We start from the raw sequence: 23,490 nt of genomic DNA on the forward strand, positions 1-23,490 counted from the left end.
CAGATAATAATCTGCCTTCCTGTTTTTGCTACCAAAGTGGATAACCTCACATTTATCCACATTATACTGCATCTACCATGCATTTGCCCACTCAGTCAGCTTGTCCAAATCACACTGAAGCATCTCTGCATCCTCCTCACAGCTCACCCTCCCACTCAACCTTATTTCATCTGCAAATTTGAAGATATTATATTTAGTTCCCTCCTCTAAATCATTAATATATATTGTGAATAGCTGGGGTCCCAGCGCCGATCCCTGCGGTACCCCACTAGTCACTGCCTGCCATTCGGAAAAAGACCCTTTTCCTACTCTTTGTTTCCTGTCTGCCAACCAGTTTTCTACCCATCTCAATACACTACCCCCAATCCCATGCACTTTAATTTTACACGCTAATCTCTTATGTGGGACTTTGTCGAAAGCCTTCTGAAAGTCCAAATAAACCACATCCACTGGCTCCCCCTCATCAACTCTACTAGTTACATTCTCAAAAAATTCCAGTAGATTTGTCAAGCATGATTTCCCTTTCGTAAATTCATGCTGACTCTGTCCGATTCTGCCACTGTTTTCCAAGTGCTCAGCTATTAAATCTTTTATAATGGACTCTAGGATTTTCCCCACTACCGACATCAGGCTGACTGGTCCATGATTCCCTGTTTTCTCTTTATCTCCCTTTTTAAATAGTGGGGTTACATTAGCTATCCTCCAATCTGTAGGAACTGTTCCAGAATCTATAGAATTTCGGAAGATGACCACCAATGCATCCACTATTTCTAGGGCCACTTCCTTAAGTACTCTGGGATGTAGATTATCAGGCCCTGAGGATTTATCAGCCTTCAATCCCATCAATTTCTCCAATATCATTTCCCTACTAATACTGATTTCTTTTAGTTCTTCCCTCTCGCTAAACCCTGTGTCCGCCAACATTTCTGGTATGTTATTTGTGTCCTCCTTTGTGAAGACAGAACCAAAGTATGTCTTTAGTTGGTCAGCCATTTCTTTATTCCCCATTATAAATTCCCCTGTTTCTGACTGTAAGGGACCTACGTTTGTCTTCACCCATCTTTTTCTCTTCACATACCTATAGAAACTTTTACAGTCAGTTTTTATGTTCCTCGCAAGCTTACTCTTGTACTCTATTTTCCCCTTCTTAATCAATTCCTTGGTCCTCCTTTGCTGAATTGTAAACTGCTCCTAATCCTCAGGTCTGTTGTTTTTTCTGGCCAATTTGTACGTCTCTTCATTGGATCTAATACTATCCCTAATTTCCCTTGCAAGCCATGGTTTGGCCACCTTTCCTGTTTTACTTTTGTGTCAGACAGGAATAAACAATTGTTGCAGTTCACCCATGCGCTCTTTGAATGTTTGCCATTGCCTATCCACTGTCATCCCTTTAATTAAGGTTTCCCAATCCATCATAGCCAACTCACGCCTCATACCATCGTAGTTTCCTTTATTAAGATTCAGGACCCTAGCCTCAGAATCAACTACGTCACTCTCCATCTTGATGGAGAATTCTATTATATTATGGTCGCTCATCCCCAACTAGTTTTCCAATTATTCCTTTCTCATTACACAATACCCAGTCTAGGATGGCCTGTTCTCTAGTTGGTTCCTCAATGTATTGGTCCAGAAAACAATCCTGTCTACACTCCAGGAATTCCTCCTCTATGGTATTGTTACTAATTTGATTTGCCCAATCTATATGCAGATTAAAGTAACCGATAATTACAGGTGTTCCTTTATTGCCTAATTTCCTGTTTAATGCCATTCCACAACTACAGTTTGGGGTCTATATACAACCCCCACTAATGTTTTTTGGCCCTTAGTGTTTCTCAGCTCTACCCGTACAGATTCCACATCGTCTGAGCTAATATCTTTCCTCACTATTGCTTTAATTTCCTCTTTAACCGGTAATACAGCTCCACCGCCTTTTCCTTTTTGTCTGTCCTTCCTAAATACTGAATACCCCTAGATGTTCAGTTCCCATCCCTGGTCACCCTGCAGCCATGTCTCCGTAATCCCAACTATATGATACCTGTTTACATCTATTTGCGCAGTTAATTCATCCACTTTATTGCGAATGTTCCTCGCGTTAAGGCACAAAGCCCTAAGGCTTGTCTTTTTAACATTGCTTGTCCCGTTCCCACTATTTTTCACTGAGGCCCTGTTTGATTCTTGCCCTTGATTTCTCTGACTGTCACTTTTCTTATTCCCCTTTCTGTCTTTTGTTCTTGTCCTTGATTCCCCCTCCTCTGACTCCTTGTATAGGTTTCTATCCCCCTGCCATTTTAGTTTAAACCCTCCCCAACCACTCTAGCAAATATTCCCCCTAGGACATCAGTCCCAGTCCTGCCCAGGTGTAACCCGTCCAGTTTGTACTGGTCCCACCTCCCCCAGAACTGGTCCCAATGTCCCAGGAATCTGAAACCCTCCCCCTCACACCATCTCTTCAAACAAGCATTCATCCGATATATCCTGCTATTTCTACTCTGACTAGCATGTAGCACTTGTAGTAATCCTGAGACCACTACCTTTGAGGTCCTACTTTTCAGCTTACTTCCTAACTCCCTATATTCTGCTTTTAGGAGCCCATCCCTTTTTTTACCTATGTTGTTTGTACCAATATGTACCACGACCACTAGCTGTTCATCCTTCCCCTTCAGAATGTCCTCTAGCTGCTCTGAGACATCCTTGACCCTGGCACCAGGGAGACAACATACCATCCTGGAGTCTCATTTGCGGCCACAGAAACACCTATCTATTCCCCTTACAACTGAATCCCCTATAACTATTGCATTTCCACAATTTTTACTCCTGGCCTGTGCAGCAGAGCCAACCATGGTGCAGTGAATTTGACTGTTGCTGCTTTCCCCTGAGAGGGTATTCCCCCCACAGTATCCAAAGCGGTATATCTGATTTGCAGGGGAATAGCCACAGGAGATTCCTGCACTGCCTGCCTAGTCCTCTTGCTCTGCCTGGTGGTCACCAATTCCCTTCCTGCTTGTAGATTCTTAGCCTGCGGTGTGACCACCTCTCTCTATCCACAATACTCTCTGCCTCGTGGATGTTCCACAGTGTCCCCAGCCGCCCGTCCAGCTCCAAAACCCGGGCTTCCAGGAGCTGCAGCTGGGGACACTTCCCGCACCCATGCTGGCCCCGGGCACTGGAAATGTTCCTGGCTTCCCACATAGAGCAGGATGAGCACACCACGGCTTTGAGCTCTCCTGCCATGACTTAGCCCTTTAAATTAAATTAAACCTTTTGGAAGATACTTAATATCAAATAATATCAATTACTCTAGGGCCCTTCTTCCCTGCTCCTCGTTACAGAACATAGCCCTTATAAACGACGAATCACGATATAAGACCTTAAAAACTATAAGCAATAAATGTAGTAAATGCTTACCCGACCGCTCTCACGGTACTCAAAGGATCACCTCGTTCCCTCCTCACCGATCTCCCTCAGACACCAAACTCCAACTTAAGCACTCTAGGCAGCCCAAAGCAGCACCGTAAGATGGCCTGCTTTTATACTGTCTGAATCTAGCCTCTGAAAACCGCTTTAAACCAGTTATCTAATTAACTAATTGAAGCTGCAAGCAGAGCCTGTATAAACCCTGTTTTAAAGATGGCCTAAAACTCACCTTCTTCCAAACCAAACAGCAACTTTTAGTTAATTACTAAATTAAAGAAAGGGTAGATTTTAGATAGAAATTAATGCTTAAATTCCCTCAGTCACCAAACTCCAACTTAAGCACTCTACTGCAGCCCAAAGCAGCACTCCAGTGCAGTAAGTTGTGAAGAGGACATAGGAAAGCTACAAAGGGACATAAATTGTTTTAGTGAGTGGGCAATGATCTGGCAAATGGAGCACAATGTGGGCAAGTTTGAAATTGTCCATTTGTCAGGAAGAATAAAAAAGAAGTATATCATCTAAATGTTGAGGGATTACAGAGCTCTGAGATTCAGAGGGATCTGGGTGTCCTGCATGAATCACAAAAGGCTCGTATGCAGTTACAGCAAGTAATTAGGAAAGCTAATAGAATGTTATTCTTTATTGCAAGGGGAATTGAATACAAAAGTAGGGAGGATAGGTGGAGGAACATGTAGTATTGAGGAGGCGGGGAGGCTGCAGAAGGATTTGGACAGGTTAGGAGAATGGGCAAAGAAGTGGCAGATGGAATACAACGTGGAGAAGTGTGAGGTCATGCACTTTGGTAGGAAGAATAGAGGCATAGACTATTTTCTAAATGGGGAGAGAATTCAGAAATCTGGAGTGCAAAGGGACTTGGGAGTCCTAGTCCAGGATTCTCTTAAGGTTAACTTGCAGGTTGAGTCAGTAGTTAGGAAGGCAAATGCAATGTTGGCATTTATTTCGAGAGGACTAGAATATAAAAGCAGGGATGTGCTGCTGAGGCTTTATAAGGCTCTGGTCAGACCACATTTAGAATATTGTGAGCAATTTTGAGCCCCGTATCTCAGGAAGGATGTGCTGGCCCTGGAGAGGGTCCAGAGGAGGTTCATGAGAATGATCCCAGAAATGAAAGGCTTAACATATGAGGAACGTTTGAGGACACTGGGTCTACCCTCGTTGGAGTTTAGAAGGATGAGGGGGGATCTGATTGAAACTTACAGAATACTGAAAGGCCTGGATAGAGTGGACGTGGGGAAGATGTTTCCATTAGTAGGAGAGACTAGGACCCAAGGGCACAGCCTCAGAGTAAAGGGAAGACCTTTTAGGACAGAGATGAGGAGAAACTTCTTTAGCCAGAGAGTGGTGAAGCTATGGAATTCATTGCCAAAGAAGGCTGTGGAGGCCAGGTCATTGAGTATATTTAAGACCGAGATCGATAGGTTTTTGATTGGTAAGGGGATCAGAGGTTACGGGGAGAAGGTGGGAGAATGGGGTTGAGAAACTTATCAGCCATGATTGAATGGCGGCGCAGACTCAATGGGCCGAATGGCCTAATTTCTGCTCCTATGTCTTATGGTTATGCTTCAGTTGTGCAGGACACTGGTGAGACCACATGTGGAGTATTGCGTACAATACTGGTTTCCTTATTTTAAGGAAAGATGTAAATACATTAGAAGCAGTTCAGAGAAGTTTTACTGGACTAATACCAGGAATGGGAGGATTGTCTTATGAGGAAAGATTGGACAGACTAGGCTTGTGTTCGCTGGAGTTTAGAAGAGTAATTGTCGACTTGATTGAAACATATAAGATCCCGAGGGGTCTTGACAGGGTGGATGTGCAGAGGGTGTTTTCTCCTGTGGGAGAATCTAGAACTAGGGGCCAAATTAAGGCAGGCCACAATGGCAGGGTCATGCTTCCGCACTGAATGGAGGTGGTTCCACAAAGCAGTCACCCAATCTGTGCTCTTTCACCCCAATGTACTGTAGATGACACTGTGAGCACACAGTAACCACATTGTGGAAAGCTACCATTCAATCTGCGTCCTGCACCACTTCCACAAGCAGAACAAAAATCCTATTACAGTGAATACCATTCCATTATCTAAAAAGTGCACCGCTATACAATTTGCAGCAAACAAAAAGCAACGAAATGCACCAAGATATATTTATAAAGTGCTTTCCCACCCTCGGAACATCCCAAGGTGCTTTACAGCCATTTAAGTGTTTTTGAAGAGTGTACCTTGGTAAAATATTGAAAAATGTGGCAGCCAATTTGCAAGCACCAGTAGCAACGAGATAATTGAACAAAAGATCTGTTTTGGTGGGATGGTTGAGGGATAAATGTTACTCAAAGTGCTGGGGAGAATACCTCTGTTCTTTTCTTCATATTGACATGAGATCTTTTAAATTCACCCACGAGGGCAGATGGGGTCACGGTTTAACATCTCATCTGAAACACTGCAGCTTACACTCTGCGCTCAAGGTCCTAGTAGGAACCCCTCAGAGAAAAATCATAGAGGCATTAAAAAATAACATTCTTTCCACATGTTTGCTTCTGAGGTAGATAAATGTTGGTGATAGGGAAAGTTTGTTTAACTCGTCAGCCAAGGATCATCTAATTGGCTAAGGAAGAATCTGTTCATTTTCCAATTGGTGGAAAAAGCAGTGCTCCATGAGAATGAACATGTTGGATGACCAATGAGGGGAGTGCAGGGGCTAGGCGATTGGATGGAGGAGGCCATATGATTAAACCAGCCAGAGCTGGCAACCTGAGTCTCAAGAGTAGAGTTTGGACACATAATCTTCTGACTCAGAGGTAAGAGCGCTCCCGTCAATCTAAGACTTACACTTGGAATGCAAGTCAAAAGAAAAGTAAATGAAATAAAGGTTTCAGACAACTCACCAAAGATAATAAACTGAATCCTAATAGCGCCTGTGGAAAAGGTGGATAACAATTCCAAATTCATTTAATTTGGAGCATGCTGACTGTTGTAGATTAACACTGGAATTACGGCTGGAATTTTCAATCTGTGTTCTGGTTCCCAGCTTACCCCAGCCTTTGCTCTGAAAATAGCAGTGCGCGTCCCAGATGAATTGGGACACCAATACGTCATTCTGGAGCACAATTTTCAAAGTGCGCCAGCTCTCGTTCTCGTCCCCATGGAAAATTGAAAACCAAGCCTCTCATGAGAAGTAGACATTCTGACAATATTTGTTGCAAACTCATTGTGAAAATATAACATTTACCCATCTTCTCTGTAAAGCTTATCAGAAAGTTTATATTAGAACGCATGCGGACTGAAATACCAAATAGAGAGAAATTGAGTAGGTACCGAGGATGACCCAAGGGTGCGAGACATAACTGCGTGAGAGGCTAAGACTGCATTTACTGGCACTTCTGCATCAGTGCAAAATTGGTGCTACAACACTGAAGGTACTGAGTGCACTAAAGCCCAACAGAGGTCCTCATTCTTAAGGATAAAAGCAAAGAACTGCGAATGCTGGAAATCCAAAACAAAAACAAATACAGAAACAGAAATACCTGGAAAAACTCAGCAGGTCTGGCAGCATCGGTGGAGAAGAGCACAGTTGACGTTTCGAGTTCTCATGACCCTTCAACAGAACTAAGTAAAAATAGGAAAGGGGTGAAATATAAGCTGTTTTAAGGGGGGTGGGGTGGTGTTGGGACAAGAAGAGCTAGGTAAAGGGCCAGTGATAGGTGGAGATAACCAAAAGATGTCACAGACAAAAGGACAAAGAGGTGTTGAAGGTGGTGATGTTATCTAAAGGAATGTGCTAATTAAGGGTAGAAAGCAGGACAAACAAGGTACAGATAGCTCTAGTGGGAGTGGGGTGGGGTGGGGTGAAGGAATACTAAAAGGGCTAAAAGGTAGAGATAAAACAATGAATGGAAATACATTTAAAAATAATGGAAATAGGTGGGAAAAGAAAAATCTATATAAATTATTGGAAAAAACAAAAAGGAGGGGGAAAAAACAGAAAGGGGGTCATCTTCTTACTAGGCACTTTACAGCCTTCCGGACTGAATATTGAGTTCAACAATTTTAGATCATGAACTCTCTCCTCCATTCCCACCCCCTTTCCGATTTTTTTCCCCCTTCCTTTTTGTTTTTTCCAATAATTTATACAGATTTTTCTTTACCCACCTATTTCCATTATTTTTAAATGTATTTCCATCCATTATTTTATCTCTACCTTTTAGCCTTTATAGTATTCCTTCACCCCACCCCCACCCCCACTAGGGCTATCTGTACCTTGTTTGTCCTGCTTTCTACCCTTAATTAGCACATTCCTTTAGATAACATCACCACCTTCAACACTTCTTTGTCTTTTTGTCTGTGACATTTTTTGGTTATCTCCACCTATCACTGGCCCTTTACCTAGCTCTTCTTGTCCCAACACCCCACCACCTCCCCCCCCACCAACCTTAAACCAGCTTATATTTCACCCCTTTCCTATTTTTACTTAGTTCTGTTGAAGGGTCATGAGAACTCGAAACGTCAACTGTGCTCTTCTCCACCAATGCTGCCAGACCTGCTGAGTTTTTCCAGGTATTTCTGTTTTTGTTTTTGTCTCATTCTTAAGGGGCTGGCTATAAATAAGACTTAGAAGTTAAATTCACCCGAACAAAGAAGGTTAATGGAGGCACTCTGACAGAAGTGTTCAAATTAATGGAAGAATGTGAGACAGTGAATGAGTGAAGGATTACTTCCCTTTGGTTGGTGGTGAATCGGTAGTAATGGACTATAAGCTCTAGATTAGAACAAGGATTTTTTTTCATGAGAAAGCTTATTAGAACATGGAATGCATTACCATAAGTAGCTATTGAAGCCAAATCAGTTACAGCATTAAAGACAAAATTGCACGGACACTTGAGGAAGAATAATTTTAAGGGCATATGGAAAGAACTTACAGTACACAGTTTGAATGTGGAGAACACAGGTAGGAGCAGGAATAGACAATATGGCCCATTGATCTTGCTCTGCCATTTAGTATGATTATGGCTGAACTTGAGTTTCAACTTCACTTTCCTGCCCGCTCCCCATACCCCTTAATTCCCTGAGAGGCCAAAAATCTGTCGATCCCAGCCTTAAATATATCCAACAATTGAGCATCCACAATCCTCTAGGGTAGAGAATTTCAGTGATTCACAACCCTTTGAGTGAAGCAATTTCTCTCAGTCCTAATTGATCAGCTCCTTACCCTGAGACGGTGCCCCCATTGATGCATGTCTTTATTTGCTTAATACAAACTTGTGAATCTCACACAGGACTGGTAAATTCAAAGTAAATTCTGTTTATTTGAAGATGTGGTACAGGATTTCTCAGCTGACAGACTTACTATAAAGGTTCAACAGCTATTGTTAACAGGAAAGTACAGCTGCAACTCCTTCATACTACATGCTGCCAGCTAAACTGAAAGCTACTCAGCACAATGTCTGCAGGCCACATAGTTGACATACTGGCTACTGACTCATTAGCATATTTTCTCTGAGTGAAATATGACAACACTCCTGTTTTAGATTCCACGACCAGTGGAAACAATCTCTCAGTGTTCACCTTCAGAATCATATATGTTTCGATGAGATTGCCTCTCATTCTTCTAAACTCCAGAGAATATAAGCCCAATTTACTCAGCCTCTTACCACAGGATAACCCCCTTCATCCCAGGGACCAATTTAGCGAACCTTCACTGTACCACCTCCAATGTAAATATATCCTTTCTTAAATGTGGAGACCAAAATTGCACACAGTGTTCTAGATGTAGTCTCAACAAAATCCCATGCAATTGTACTAGAGCTTCATTATTCTTGAACTCCAATCCCATTGCAATAAAGACCAACATGCCATTTTCCTTCCTCATTGCTAGCTCTACTTGCATGCTAACTTCCTGCGTCCCTTGTGCGAGCACACTCAAGTCTCTTTGAACGTCAACATTTACAAGTTTCATGTCTCTTTAAAAATATTCTGCTTTTCTATTCTTATGACCAAAGTGAATAACTTCACACTTCCCCACGTTATAGTCCATATTGTTGCCCACTCACTTAACCTGTCAATATTACTTTTCAACCTCTGTATCCTCTCCAGAGATTACCTTTGAATCTAGCTTGGTATCATCAGCAAACTTAGATGAATTACTTTCTGTCTCCTCATCTAAGTCATTAATATAGATTAGCTATATAGATATAGCTGACACCCCAGCACTGATCCTTGTGGCACTCCTCTATTTACTGCTTGCCAACTTGAAAATGCTCCATTTATGGCCACTCTCTGCTTCCTGTCTATTAAGCAATCCTCTATTCATGCTAATATATTTCCCCAACTCCACTCTTAACTGGCCTGTTAAATTTTTGTATTACCTTATCAAATGCCTTTTGGAAATCCACGTATACTACATCTACTGGCTCCCTTTTATCTATCCTACCAGTTACATCCTCAAAAAACTCTAACAAATTTCCCTTTAATAAAACCACCTTGACTTATTCTAAACATATAATGCTTTTCTAAGTATTGTTAAGATTTTTCTTAGTAATAGATTCCAGCATTTTCCTAATGACTGGCGTTGGCTAGTTTACTCACATATTCTGTTTATCACTTTTTAATCAAATTTTTGTTGGCCTTTTGTTGGTTTATAAAATACTCCCAATCCTCAGACTTGCTTCTATAGTTTCATAAAATTGTAAACCTCTTTTTTCAAACTAATACCATCCTTAACTTCCTAATTGAGCCACAGATGGGTCTTTCTTGATGAAGCTTTTTTCAATGGGATGTATTTTTGTTCAACATTCTGACTTGTTTCTTCAAATGTCTCCCACTGTTCATTTACCACCATATCTTTTAGTCTACTTATCCAATTAACCTTAGCCAGTTCTTAGCCAGGTGGGGTAAGAGTGATTGCCCTTGACATCAAGACCGCATTTGACCGAGTGTGGCATTAAGGAGTCCTAGCGAAACTGGAGTCAGTGGGAGTCGGGGGGAAACTCTCCGCTGGTTGGAGTCATACCTAGCACAAAGGAAGATGTGGCCATGGTTGTTGGAGGTCACTCTTCTCAGCTCCAGGACATCACTGTAGGAGTTCCTCAAGGTAGTGTCCTCGGCCCATCTTCAGCTGCTTCATTAATGACTTTCCTTCCATCATAAGGTCAGAAGTGGGGATGTTTGCTGATGATTGCAAAATGTTTAGCACCATTCGCGACTCCTCAGATACTGAAGCAGCCCATGTCCAAATGCAGCAAGACCTTGAAAATACCCAGGCTTGGGCTGACAAGTGGCAAGTAACATTTGCACCACACAAGTGTCAGACAATGACCATCTCCAACAAGAGAGAACCCAACCATCGCCCTTTGATATTCAATGGCATTACCGTCACTGAATCCCCCACTGTCAACATCCTGGGGGTTACCATTGACCAGAAACTCAATTGGACAAGCCATATAAATACTGTGGCTACAAGAGCAGGTCAGAGGCTAGAAATTGTGTGATGAGTAATTCACCTTCTGACTCCCCGAAGCCTGTCCACCATCTACAAGGCACAAGTCAGAAATGTGAAGGAATACTCCCCACTTGCCTGGATGAGTGCAGCTCCCACGACGCTCAAGAATCTTGACACCATCCAGGACAAAGCAGCTTGATTGGCCCCCCATCCACAAATATTCATTCCCCCCACCACCAATGCATAGGAGCAGCAGTGTGTACCATCTACAAGATGCACTGCACGAATTCACCAAGACTCCTTCAACAGCAACTTCCAAAACCACGACCAATACCACCTAGAAGGACAAGGGCAGCAGATAGATGGGAACACCACCACCTCGAAGTTACCCTTCAAGTCAATCACCATCCTGACTTGGAAATATATGGCCGTTCCTTCACTGTCGCTGCACCAAAATCCTGGAACCCCCTTCCTAACAGCACTGTGGGTGTACCTACGCTTCATGGGCTGTCATCGTACAAGAAGGCAGCTCACCACCACCTTCTCAAGGGCAGCTAGGGATGGGCAATAATTGCTGGCCCAGCCAGCGAAGCCTAGACCCCATGAATGAATTTTTTAAAAAGTTCTCCCTTCATTCCCATACAATTGGCTTTGTTGAAGTTTAAGATTTGTTTTCGATTGAAGTATGTCACATTCAAACTTAGCATGGACTTGAATGGTATTGTGATCACTATTTCACAGTGAACCTTTTACTGTGACATTGTTAAGTAACCCTGCTTCATTACACAATACTAGACCTAAGATAACTTTATCACTCGTCAGTTCCACGAAGTATTGCTCCAAGAAACTGTCACAAAAACATTCTACAAACTCATCTCTTAGGTCACGCTTGGCAATTTGATTGTTACAGTCCATGTGAAGATTAAAGTCCCCCACACAATTATTACATTGCCTTAGTTACAAGCTCCAATAATTTCTTGTTTAATGCTCTGTCTAACAGTATGGAGATAGCACTAGGCATGACAGAATGAAATACCCCCCCCCCCCACCCACCGCATTACAATTTCAGTGATTCCATAAGGGGTTTGATAGATAGGGAGAAATTGTTTCCAATGGCAGGAGGGTCAGTAACCAAAGTAGCAGACTCAATGGTAACTATCAATTTTTTAAAAATGCATTCACGGAATGTGGGCTTCACTGGCTGGGCCAGCATTTATTGCCCATCCCTAGTTGGCCTTGAGAAGGTGGTGGTGAGCTGCGTTCTTGAACCGCTGCAGTCCATGCGGTGTAGGTACACCCACAGTGCTGTTGGGAAGGGAGTTCCAAGATTTTGACCCAGCGACAGTGAAGGAACAGCGATATATTTCCAAGTCAGGGTGGTGAGTGACTTGGTGGGGAACTTCCAGGTGGTGGTGTTCCCATCCATCTGCTGCCCTTGCCATTCTAGATGGCAGTGGTCGTGGTTTTGGAAGGTGTTGTCTAAGGAGCCTTGGTGAATTCCTGCAGTACATCATTTAGATGGTACACACTGCTGCTATTGTGCGTCGGTGGTGGAGGGAGTGAAAGTTTGTGGATGTGGTTCCAAACAAGTGGGCTGCTTTGTCTTGGACGGTATCAAGCTTCTTGAGTGTTGTAGGAGCTGCGCTTGCCTGGATGAATGCAGCTCCCACAACACTGAAGAAGCTTGACACAACAAGGGGCAAATATCTTTTAGGGCTATGGGGAAAGAGGAGGGGAATTGGGACTAATTAGATAGCTCTTTCAACTGATGCAGCTTGGGCAGGATGGGTTGAATGGCCTCCAGTGCTGTGTATTTCTCTGCAACCTCTTTTGTGCTGACAGAATGTTACAGGAGAAGGAAGGGTTTTAGATCTACAAGTCAAAATATACTTGTTTCTTTTCTTATCCCACCTAATTCATGTTTTTATGGGATTGTCTCTTGAGAACTGAGCTGAGAAATGAGACTATCCTTATTCAACTTTTATATGGAGAGTTACGAGTGTCAGGCATTTCAACTCAGATATCCCAGTGGTTTGATGAACAGTAAAACTACCTCCACAAATCTTCCAACAATCCATCTAAAATACAGTTCCCAATACCTCTTACCGCAGCTCCCACCCTAACCACCCTTGTGCTCTTGCAGTGAAATGGTTAGTGTTATATCTTTTCCCGCTGATGCATATTGCAAGACTCTCCAACTTGCTAACAAGGTCAGTTCACATTGCAAAGTTCAGTCATCAAACTTTGCACCATAATGGTCTGCTGCACCCTCTTCTGCCATAGAAAATAATTGGGTCTAGCACTATCTGATCTCACAAGCATTTGTTTTTTCCAGCAAGTCCCAAACTTTGGCGCCTTTCATCGGTTGTTTTCTATTATTAAAAATATGTTCAGCTTTGTCGTCTACTCATTGAGAGAACAGAATAAAAACAGAATTACCTGGAAAAACTCAGCAGGTCTGGCAGCATCGGTGGAGAAGAAAAGAGTTGACGTTTCGAGTCCACATGACCCTTCAACAGAACTGAGTGTAGTTAGGAGAGGGGTGAAATATAAGCTGGTTTAAGGTGGGGGGGGGGCAGGGGGAGAGAAGTTGAGGGTGGGGTGGTTGTAGGGACAAGCAAGCAGTGATAGGAGCAGATAATCAAAAGATGTCACAGACAAAAGGATCAAAGAGGTGTTGAAGGTGGTGATATTATCTAAGAAAAGTGCTAATTAAGAATGGATGGCAGGACACTCAAGGTACAGCTCTAGTGGGGGTGGGGTGGAAAGACTGACAAGGTATTAGTTGTAGATTCAAAAATAATGGAAATAGGTGGGAAAAGAAAAATCTATAGAACAGAATTGCTGTTTTAGAAACAAGAATTGAACAAAGTGGCCTATGCATATTCATAAAATAGCAAATAGTGAGCAATGGATTGTTGATTCGCATCATTGGGAATCACATTCGTTCCCTTTTTGTATACTATTGCAGAATGTACTACTTGTTGGAGTGGTACAGGCTATGATTCATTATTCCAATGTGGGGGAGATGGTGGAATAGTGGCAATGTCACTGGACTAGTAATCCAGAGGCCTTGCAGCTGGTGGAAATTTAAATTTGATTATTTGAATCGGGAATAAAAAGCTAATCTTAGTAATGGTGACCATGAGTCTGATTCACTAATGTGCTTCAGGGAAGGAAATCTGCCACCTTTACCTGGTCTGGCCTACACATGATGCCAGACCCATAGCAATGTGACTAACTCTTCCACTGCCCCCTGAAATGGTCTACCAAGCCATTCAGTTCAAGGGCAATGAGGGATGGGCGACAGATGTTGGCCTTGGCAGTGACGTCCACAACCCAATAAAGAGGGAAATAGATCTTCAACCACTCACATGCATGTAACACTCCTCAAACGTTTCCAGGTCACATCCAACCAAAAACCAAAATATTCGGAATGTTTCTCATGAGCAATGGACGCTGTCAAGTCTAGCCTCCACTTCCATATACCTCCAGCAGCTTGGATTATTATCCACAGAAAGACTTGCATTTGTATAGCACCTTTCATGATCATAGGATGTTCCAAAGTGCTTTTCGGCCAATTAAGTATTTCTAAATTGTGGTCACTTTTGTAATGTAGAAAACACAGCAGCCAATTTTGTTTTTTTTTCCTTTATTCTTTCGTGGGACATAGGCCTCACTGACTATGCCACACTTGGTGCCCATCCCTAATTGCCCTTGAACTGAGCAGCTTGCCAGGCCATTTTGGAGGTCCAATAAGAGTCAACATCATTGCTGTGGGTCTGGAATCATATGTGGGTTAGACCAAGTAAGGATGGCAGATTTCCATCCCTAAAAGGCATTAGTGAACCACATGGATTTTTGCAACATCTGATGTTAGTTCTCATGGTCACTATTACTAAGACTAGCTTTATATTCCAGGTTAATTAATTGCATTTAAATTCCACCAGCTGCTGTGGTGGGATTTGAACATATGCCCCCAGAGCATTAGACTGGGTCTGGCCTAGTGACATAACCACAATGCTACCATCTCCCCTGAGATTTGCACATCGCAAGGTGCCACAAACAACAATGAGATAAAGAGCAGATAATCTGTTTCAGTGATCGTGGTTGAGGGGTAAATATTGGCCGGGACACTGGGGCGAACTCCCCAGCTCTTCACCAGAACAGTGCCATGGGATGTTTTACATGCACCTGAGTGGGCAGACGGAACTTTGGTTTAACACCCCATGCAAAGAAAAAACATGACCTCTGGCCGTGCAGCGCTCCCTCGTTATCACACTGGGAGCATCAGCCTGAATTATGGGTTTAAATCTCTAATTTACAGAGCCTTCTAATTAACCTCTAAATCTTTCCAAGGAAGTATAGTTCCATCAATCTGAGGCTACAGGCGTGCGAATGTAATGGCTGTTCTGCTCGATTTGTAACCACTGGTCATGATTTCCAATCCTCTGGGAAAAGTCGTGATGTTTATTTTGATTTGGTTCAAAGGGAGATGGAATAAAAATATTTTTAAAACTGTTAACGATTGGAATGATGTTTTTCAGAGGTTCCCATTCGACCCCAATGTAGAACGCTCCTATGGCTGGACAGATGGACTGAAAAGAAAAGACTGGCACAACTATGAAAGCATTCAGGAAGACCTGATGCGTTCAGGTAAGGAGAGGCTGATGTTTTTTTTTCTGAACCTTACATTGTACTGCCTTCAATGATTCCAACAGGGCCAATTATTCAAAACAAAACAAAAAGGAAATTTTTTTGAGTTCCCCTTGCTAATGTTTAATGGTAAGCTGGGAGTCCATTTCAAAACTGAGGAGCATCCCCCGGGCCTGCATAAGCTTTTACAAAGTGCAGATTGCCCAGCAGTCATTGTCAATGTCAAGCCCATGGGCATAGATGGAAAGCCGACTACACAGAAATATTTAAACCGCACTTGCATTTATGGAGCACTTTATTGAATCAAAATATTTTCAAAGTTCTCCCCGCCCTGAATTCCTTTTTGAAGTGCAGTGACTTGTTAAGTGGGCAGACACGCGAACATTCTGCAGCACACAAAATTCTTTTATCTGATTGTTACCTTAGATGATGGCTTTGATTGCTGGCTTGCGGCTCAAACTAACAATGTTGTCACTCAGACACAAGTGGATCCCCACCCAAGCAAAGCAGGATCATGCCTCAATTTATAGAAGCCAGAAATCCCTCATTGGGGTTCGATTTTCTCGATTAAAAGTGAGGAGGTTTCGGATTCGCTTAGGAATGAAATTTGTCCCGAGTGAGGGATCTGTATCAATACCAGCATTAAAATGGTGTTTCGACACGGCCCAAAAACTACTTGGCCACAGTACGCATTTGCAGTGTTGCTACACATTCAGAGTTAGGCCCGGATTTTCACGCCCCGGCTTGGGGGCGCAGAGGTGGGACATTTCCTGGCTCCGCCAACCCGACCTGGGAATAAGAGAACAGGAAGAAGCAATTTCCGTTCTAGGAGGGCAGGCTGGATTGTTGTTTTTTATTCATTCGGGGGATGTGGGTGTCGCTGGCTAGGCCCACATTTATTGCCCTTGAGAAGGTGGTGGTGAGCTGCCTTCTTGAACCGCTGCAGTCCATGTGGTGTAGGTACATCCACAGTGCTGTTAGGGAGGGAGCTCCAGGATTTTGTCCCAGCGACAGTGAAGGAACGGCGATATTTTTCCAAGTCAGGATGGTGTATGTCTTGGAAGGGAATTTCAAGGTGGTGGTGTTCCCATGTGTCGGCTGCCTTTGTCCTTCTAGATGGTAGCGGCCGTGGGTTTGGGTAGTGGGTTTGCTGCCTAAGGAGCCTTGGTGAGTTTCTGCAGTGCATGTTGTAGATGGTACACACTGCTGCTACTGTGCGTCGGTGGTGGAAGGAGTGAATGTTTGTGGAAGGGGTGCCAGTCAAGCGGGCTGCTTTGTCCTGGATGGTGTCAAGCTTCTTGAGTGTTCATGGAGTTGCACTTACCCAGGCATGTGGGGAGTATTCCATCATATCCCTGACTTGTGCCTTGTAGATGGTGGACAAGCTTTGGGGAGTCAGGAGGGGAGTTACTTGCCACAGGATTCCTAGCCTCTGACCTGCTCTTGTAGCCACAGTATTTATATGGCTAATCCAGTTCAGTTTCTGGTCAATGGTAACCCCCAGGATGTTGATCGTGGGGAATTCAGCAACAGTAATGCCATTAAATGTCAAGGAGCGATGGATAGATTATCTCTTGTTGGAGTTGATCATTGCCTGGCACTTGTTGGCATGAATGTTGCTTGCCACTTGCCAGCCCAAGTCTGTGCAGGTCTTGCTGAATTTGGACATGGACTGCTTCAGTGTCCGAGGAGTCACAAATGGTGCCGAACATTGTGCAATCATCAGCGAACATCGCCACTTCTGACCTTATGATGGAAGGAAGGTCATTGATGAAGCAGCTGAAGATGGTTGGGCCGAGGACACTACCCTGAGGAACTCCTGCAGTGATGTCCTGGAGCTGAGATGACTGACCTCCAACAACCACAACCATCTTCCTTTGTGCTAAGTATGACTCCAACCACTGGAGAGTTTTCCCCCTGATTCCCATTGACTCCAGTTTTGCTAGGTCTTCTTAATGCCACACTTGGTCAAATGCTGCCTTGATGTCAAGGGCAGTCACTCTCACCTCACCTCTGGAGTTCAGCTCTTTTGTCCATGTTTGAATCAAGACTGTAATGAGGTAGGGAGCTGAGTGACCCTGATGGAACCCAAGCTAAGCATCAGGTTATTGCTAAGCAAGTGCCGCTTGTTAGCACTGTTGATGACCCCTTCCATTACTTTACTGATGATCTAGAGTAGACAGTTGGGTGGTAATTGGTCGGGTTGAATTGCTCCTGCTTTTGTTATACGGGACATACCTGGGCAATTTTCCACATTGCCGTTAGATGTCTTGGGGCACAGCAAGTTCTGGAGCACAAGTCTTCAGCACTATCGTTGGAATGTTGTCAGGGCCCATAACCCTTGAAGTATCCAGTGCCTTCAGCCATTTCTTGATATCACGTGGAGTGAATCGAGTTGGTTGAAGACTGGCATTTATGATTCTGGGGCCCTCCGGAGAAGGCCGAGATGGATCAATAACACGGCGCTACTGGCTGAAGATTGTAGCAAATGCTTCAGCCTTATCATTTGCACTGATGTGCTGGACTCCTCCATCATTGACGATGGGGATATTTGTGGAGCCTCCTCCTCCAGTGAGTTGTTTAATTGTCCACCACCATTCACAACTTGATGTGGCAGGGCTGCGTAGCTTGGATCTGGTCTGTTGGTTGTGGAATTGCTTAGCTCGACCTGTGACTTGCTGCTTATGCTGTTTGGCATGCAAGTAGTCCTCTTTTGTAGCTTCACCAGGTTGACACCTCATTATTAGGTATGCCTGATGCTGCTCCTGGTATGCCCTCCTGCACTGTTCATTGAAGCAGGGTTGATCCCCTGGCTTGATGGTACTGGTAGAGTGGGGGATATGCCAGGCCATGAGGTTACAGATTGTGTTCGAATACAATTCTGCTGCTGCTGATGGTCCACAGCACCTCATGGATGCCAAGTCTTGAGTTGCTAGATTTGTTTGCAATCTATCCCATTTAGTATGGTGGTAGTGCCACACAACACGATGGAGGGTATCCTCAACGTGAAGACGGGACTTTGCCTCCACAATAACTGTGCGGTGGTCACTCCTACCGATACTGTCATGGACAAATGCATCTGCGGCAGGCAGGTTGGTGAGGATGAGGTCAAGTATGTTTTCCTCTCTTGTTGGTTCCTTCATCACCTGCCGCAGACCCAGTCTAGCAGCTATGTCATTTAGGACTCAGTGAGCTCTGTCTGTGGTGATGCTTCTGAGCCACCTTTGGTGATGGACATTGGAGTCCCCCACCCAGAGCACATTCTGCACCTTTGTCACCCTCAGTGCTTCCTCCAAGTGGTGTTCAACCTGGAGGAGCACTGATTCATCAGCTGAGGGGACAGGGGGAGGGGTGCACAGTACATGGTAATGAGTAGGTTTCCTTGTACATGTTTGACCTGATGCCATGAGACTCCATGGGGTCCAGAGTCAATGTTGAGGACTCCCAGGGCAACTCCCTCCCGACTGTATACCACTGTGCCACCACCTCTGCTGGGTTCATCCTGACGGTGGAACAGGGCATCTCCAGGGATGGTGATAGTGGTGTCTGGGACATTCTAAGGTATGATTCTGTGAGGATGACTATGTCAGACTGTTGCTTGACTAGCCTGTGAGACAGTTCTCCCAGTTTTGGCACAACCCCAAGATGTTAGTAAGGAGGACTTTGCAGGGTCGACAGGGCTGGGTTTGCCGATGTCGCTTCCGGTGTTTAGGTTGATGCCGGGCGGTTCAGCATTCGTGAACCAGATGGATTTTTACAGCAATAGCCGACGGTTTAATGGTCATCATCAGACTTTTAACTCCATATTTTTATTGAATACAAGTTCCACCATCTGCCTTGGTGGGACTCGAACCCAAGTCCCCAGAGCATTATCCTTGGTGTCTGAATTACTGGTGAGAATAGCACTACACCACAACCTCCCTGTGGCCCTATACAGCCCCTGTGCCAACTTATTGCCAACTCATGCCAACCCATGCCCTCCCACCACCCTTTTCCTTTACCCCCTCCATGCCAACTTATCTAGCATCTACCATGGACAAACCTCAGGAGCCATGCTGACATAAAATTAAATAATATGTCTGTTGATGATGTCAATATTTAAAAAAATATTCCCATTGATAAAAATGATTCCATACATTGAAGTTCTTTCAAATAATCCCTTATGAAAACGACATTCTATAGCTGTCAATCAAACTGCACACTTAACAGGCACCCCGCTGTGATAATGTTAGGTTGTAAAATCAGTTATGCAGCACAAATCATATGACAGCCCACAGGCTAATGTCAACAGAGTTGAATATCACGCACTGATTTTTGTAAAACTGCACACATTTTAAAAAGGAATTTAAAACCCAAAAGTTAAACCCCTTGATACCTTTGATAGTTCCTATGACCTCTGATAGCTCCAATGAGTTTTGGCAGTTCTTTCACAGCTCTTATGATCCCAGCTGATGTTTCTACTGGACAAGTCAGGTCCCAGAGTGGAACTCGGCTTGATGGATCCTAGCTTTTATTTTTTGTTTAGAAATGTCGAGGGTGGTTACTAAACAGAGTCACAGGAGTCAGCTGATTAACTCTTAATAATAGAATTAAAAATTTATCAAATGAGAAGAAAAGATTAACTATATTACAATACCCCTGCCCCCACAACTATACTTGTACAGATACATGCAGATTCGTAAGGATAACACAAGTTACAAAAGCTATCTTATTTCTGATGTTCACAGTAAGTACACAGCCCATGTAAAAAAAATAGGTGACCTGTGGTCAGACACACCATACTCTGAAACCAAGTGACAGATGTCACCCCAAATAGATGCTATGGATCTCTCATCAACTCTCGGCAGACGTTTGTCACACTGTGAGCCAACTGGTCTCACTGAACTCTGTCTTTCACATGAGGATTCCCAATCTCCACTCTCGAAAAACATGCTTTGGAATCTTCTCCCAAATGGCGCTTTCTCTCGGGTGCCTTCCACACGGGTCCACCCCCAGGGTTTCGAACTCTCCTTCCGATGTTCCTCTCCCCTGAATCGCCACATGCTTTCAAGCTTTGCTTTCCATGCACTCTTTCTCAGATACTCAGCCATGCCATTGCTTCACATGCCCTTTGTAAGGAGTCACCAACCTTTGGCTGTCTCCTTGGATCTCCTGGTTTCTCGCAAGCCCACTTTGCCTTGATTCTGCTCCCGACAGCTTTCTCTCTTTAATTCAGAGCCTCTTTCTCTGCTCCTTACTTTAACTTCATTGTACAGGATCTGTTCCAGATTGCTTGTCTCTGTTGCATGACTTAGCTGTCACCTTCGGACCTTTTCCTGTCACCACTCCCTGGTTTTTTGGACTTTTCTGTCCTTCTGGGAAACCTGCTTTCTGCAATTCCCCTCCTGTCTCCTCTGTGCCTCTCTGGAGAATGGCAATTTTGTTCTGAGTCATCTAACCCCCTATTCGCGCTGTTTCACTTTTGGGGTCTTCTTTCCCTTCCACGCAGGTGCAGGGCTCCCTTAAAACCGGGGGAAAAAATGGAAAAGAACAAACTGCACATATGCGCAGGGCCGGTTCCCGGCCTGAAGATGAGAGTATGCCCCAACTGCGCATGTGCGGCCATTCTCCAGAAGCTGAAGATCACAAAAAGGAACGAGCTGCACATGTGTGGCTTTTCCAGGGCTGGCGCATGCACAGAGATTGCTGAGGCCTACTGGGATTTGTAGGTCCCTGTCTCTGTGACCCGATCTCCGTTTTTAAGGTAAGTTTTACTTCTTCTGGGTTCCATAACACAGCTTTGACAGTTCTTTGACAGCTTGACAGTTCTTTGACAGATTGTCAGTTGCAATGAGTATATGCACTTTTGAACCAAAGTCATATCTAGTTTTTAACAATCCAAAGGGCACTGACCTGTGCCAAAGGGTACCAAGCCTCTCCCATAGGTGTCCAAGAACCATATCCAAAGGGGTACCTTATCTCTCTGAAAGGGTGCCCTGGCTATCCAGTCAAATGCACAAGGTTCAGACCTGCTCTTACTTACTCTAATGTGCACACCTTGGTTTCAGGTACCTACCTCACCAAAAATGACACATGAGTATAGTCAGCTGCTGCTTTATATGGGCCAGCAGCCTCTGTGAATCAGGAATGTGCTATTTAGAACCTGTCCCCATTCCTCCCCAATGAAAATGGCAGTAGGTGGGTTGGGAAACGGGAATTCCGGATTCTGCCTCTGCCGGCATTTTGAGCAAGATGAGGAGGCTCAAAATCAGAGCAAATACTAGAATTAATTTAACTCAGCACCAACGCATGTTTTCTGGTTGTGAGTCTGTCATTAGTTTGTGATTAGAGCAATGAAAATGATTCCCTGTCATAAGAGGAATGAGCTTTGGAGAATATTTGATCAGCTCGTGCACTTCAGTTGGTTGTATTGTAATTGAAGCATTGTATATATGCTGAGACATATGTGCCTCTGTGGCAAGAGTCAGTCATAAAAGCGATGATCCCTGGCATTCAGGAAGAGGAGGGGCAGGGGCAGGGGCAGAAAAGTCATAATCAGGACAGAGGGTTGGGGGAAAGGGTAGCATTTGTAGGAGGAGCCAGTCTGTGACCAGGAAGGGAGGAGAAAGGCCCCCAATCAGCAGGAGAGAAGGGAAGTCGGTAATTGGAAGCTGCCACTCAGGACTGCGGGAGGCTGAAACCTCCCTTAAGGGATCTGGGATGAGCAATCCTGCTGCTCAGCCCACAAGGAGTGCTGAAAAAAGGTTCTCACATTGTGGAACTGGCAGCTCCCTTTCATGGCCAGGTTTCCCTGAATGCTTCAGGAGCCCAATTTAAATACGTCCCCACTGAGCACCTCATCTCTCCACAGTGGGACAGTCAGACCCTGATAAAGGTAGAGGGCACATGAGTGAAATGCTGCAGTCGTGTTCTCCATATTTAACACATTAACCTCTGACCAGACCTTCACTGTCTATCGTGGGGTTGTGGTGTTTGTGAGATGTGTGTGCGTGGTGGGTTTAACATCAAGGACTAAGTATCCAACTGGTTTATGTCTAGTTCTGCTGGTTGTATGATAAACCTACCAAGCTACACTCTGCAGTAATTGCCATTAGAAGCACAGCCTTGTATCAACTCACCTCTTTGTGCTTACAGAGAAACCCAGCCTCTCAAGCACTCAGAGTAATTATTAACCTCTCCAACAATGTGCCACGCAGAGCATGTAAGGTCACAACAGATGCAAACACAGCAAAACGTAGCCAAACAGAGCCAAACAGAGCACACCAGAGTCAAACAGAGCATAACAGAGACAAACATAACCAAAGAGAGAACAACAGAGCCCAACATACCCAGACAGATAAACAGAGCCAAACAGAGTAAAGCAGAGCAGAACAGAGCCAATACAGAGCCAAACAGAGCCAAACAGAGCCATACAGAGCCAAACAGAGCCAAACAGATCAAAACAGAGTGAAACAGAAAAAAGACAGAGCACAACAGAGCCAAGCAGAGCCAAACAGAGCAAAACAGAGTGAAACAGAAAAAGACAGAGCACAACAGAGCCAAACAGTGTGAAATAGAACCAAACAGAGCAAAACAGAGTGAAATAGAGCAAAGCAGAGCTAGACAGAGCCAAACAGAGCAAAACAGAGCCAAACTGAGCACAACAGAGGCAAAAAGAGCAAAACTGAGCCAAACAGAGCCAAACAGAGCACAACAGAGCCAAGCAGAGCTAAACAGAGCCAGACAGAGCCAAACAGTCTCAAACAGAGCACAACAGAGCCAAAAAGAGGCAAAAAGAGCCATACAGAATCAAACAGAGCAGAGCAGAGCCAAACAGAGCAAAACAGAGCAAAACAGAGCAAAACAGAGCCAAACAAAGCCAAACAGAGCAAAACAGAGTGAAACAGAGCAAAACAGAGCCAAACAGGGCCAAATAGAGCAAGACAGAGCCAAACACAGCCAAACAGAGCTCAACAGAGCCAAACAAAGC

At 44.2% G+C, this 23,490-nt stretch overlaps 1 protein-coding gene across 1 annotated transcript in view; it reads left to right on the plus strand.

Moving 5' to 3' along the window:
* Positions 1–23,490, plus strand: part of galntl6 (polypeptide N-acetylgalactosaminyltransferase like 6) — a 1,368,692-nt gene that overhangs the window by 446,298 nt on the left and 898,904 nt on the right. The window contains exon 3 of the mRNA XM_078557596.1: positions 15,415–15,521. Within this exon, the coding sequence (XP_078413722.1) occupies positions 15,415–15,521 (107 nt within the window). The remainder of the gene's footprint in view (positions 1–15,414; positions 15,522–23,490) is intronic.

The sequence above is a fragment of the Cetorhinus maximus genome, chromosome 2 (assembly GCF_964194155.1).
Source record: "Cetorhinus maximus chromosome 2, sCetMax3.hap1.1, whole genome shotgun sequence".
Classification (NCBI taxonomy): domain Eukaryota; kingdom Metazoa; phylum Chordata; class Chondrichthyes; order Lamniformes; family Cetorhinidae; genus Cetorhinus; species Cetorhinus maximus.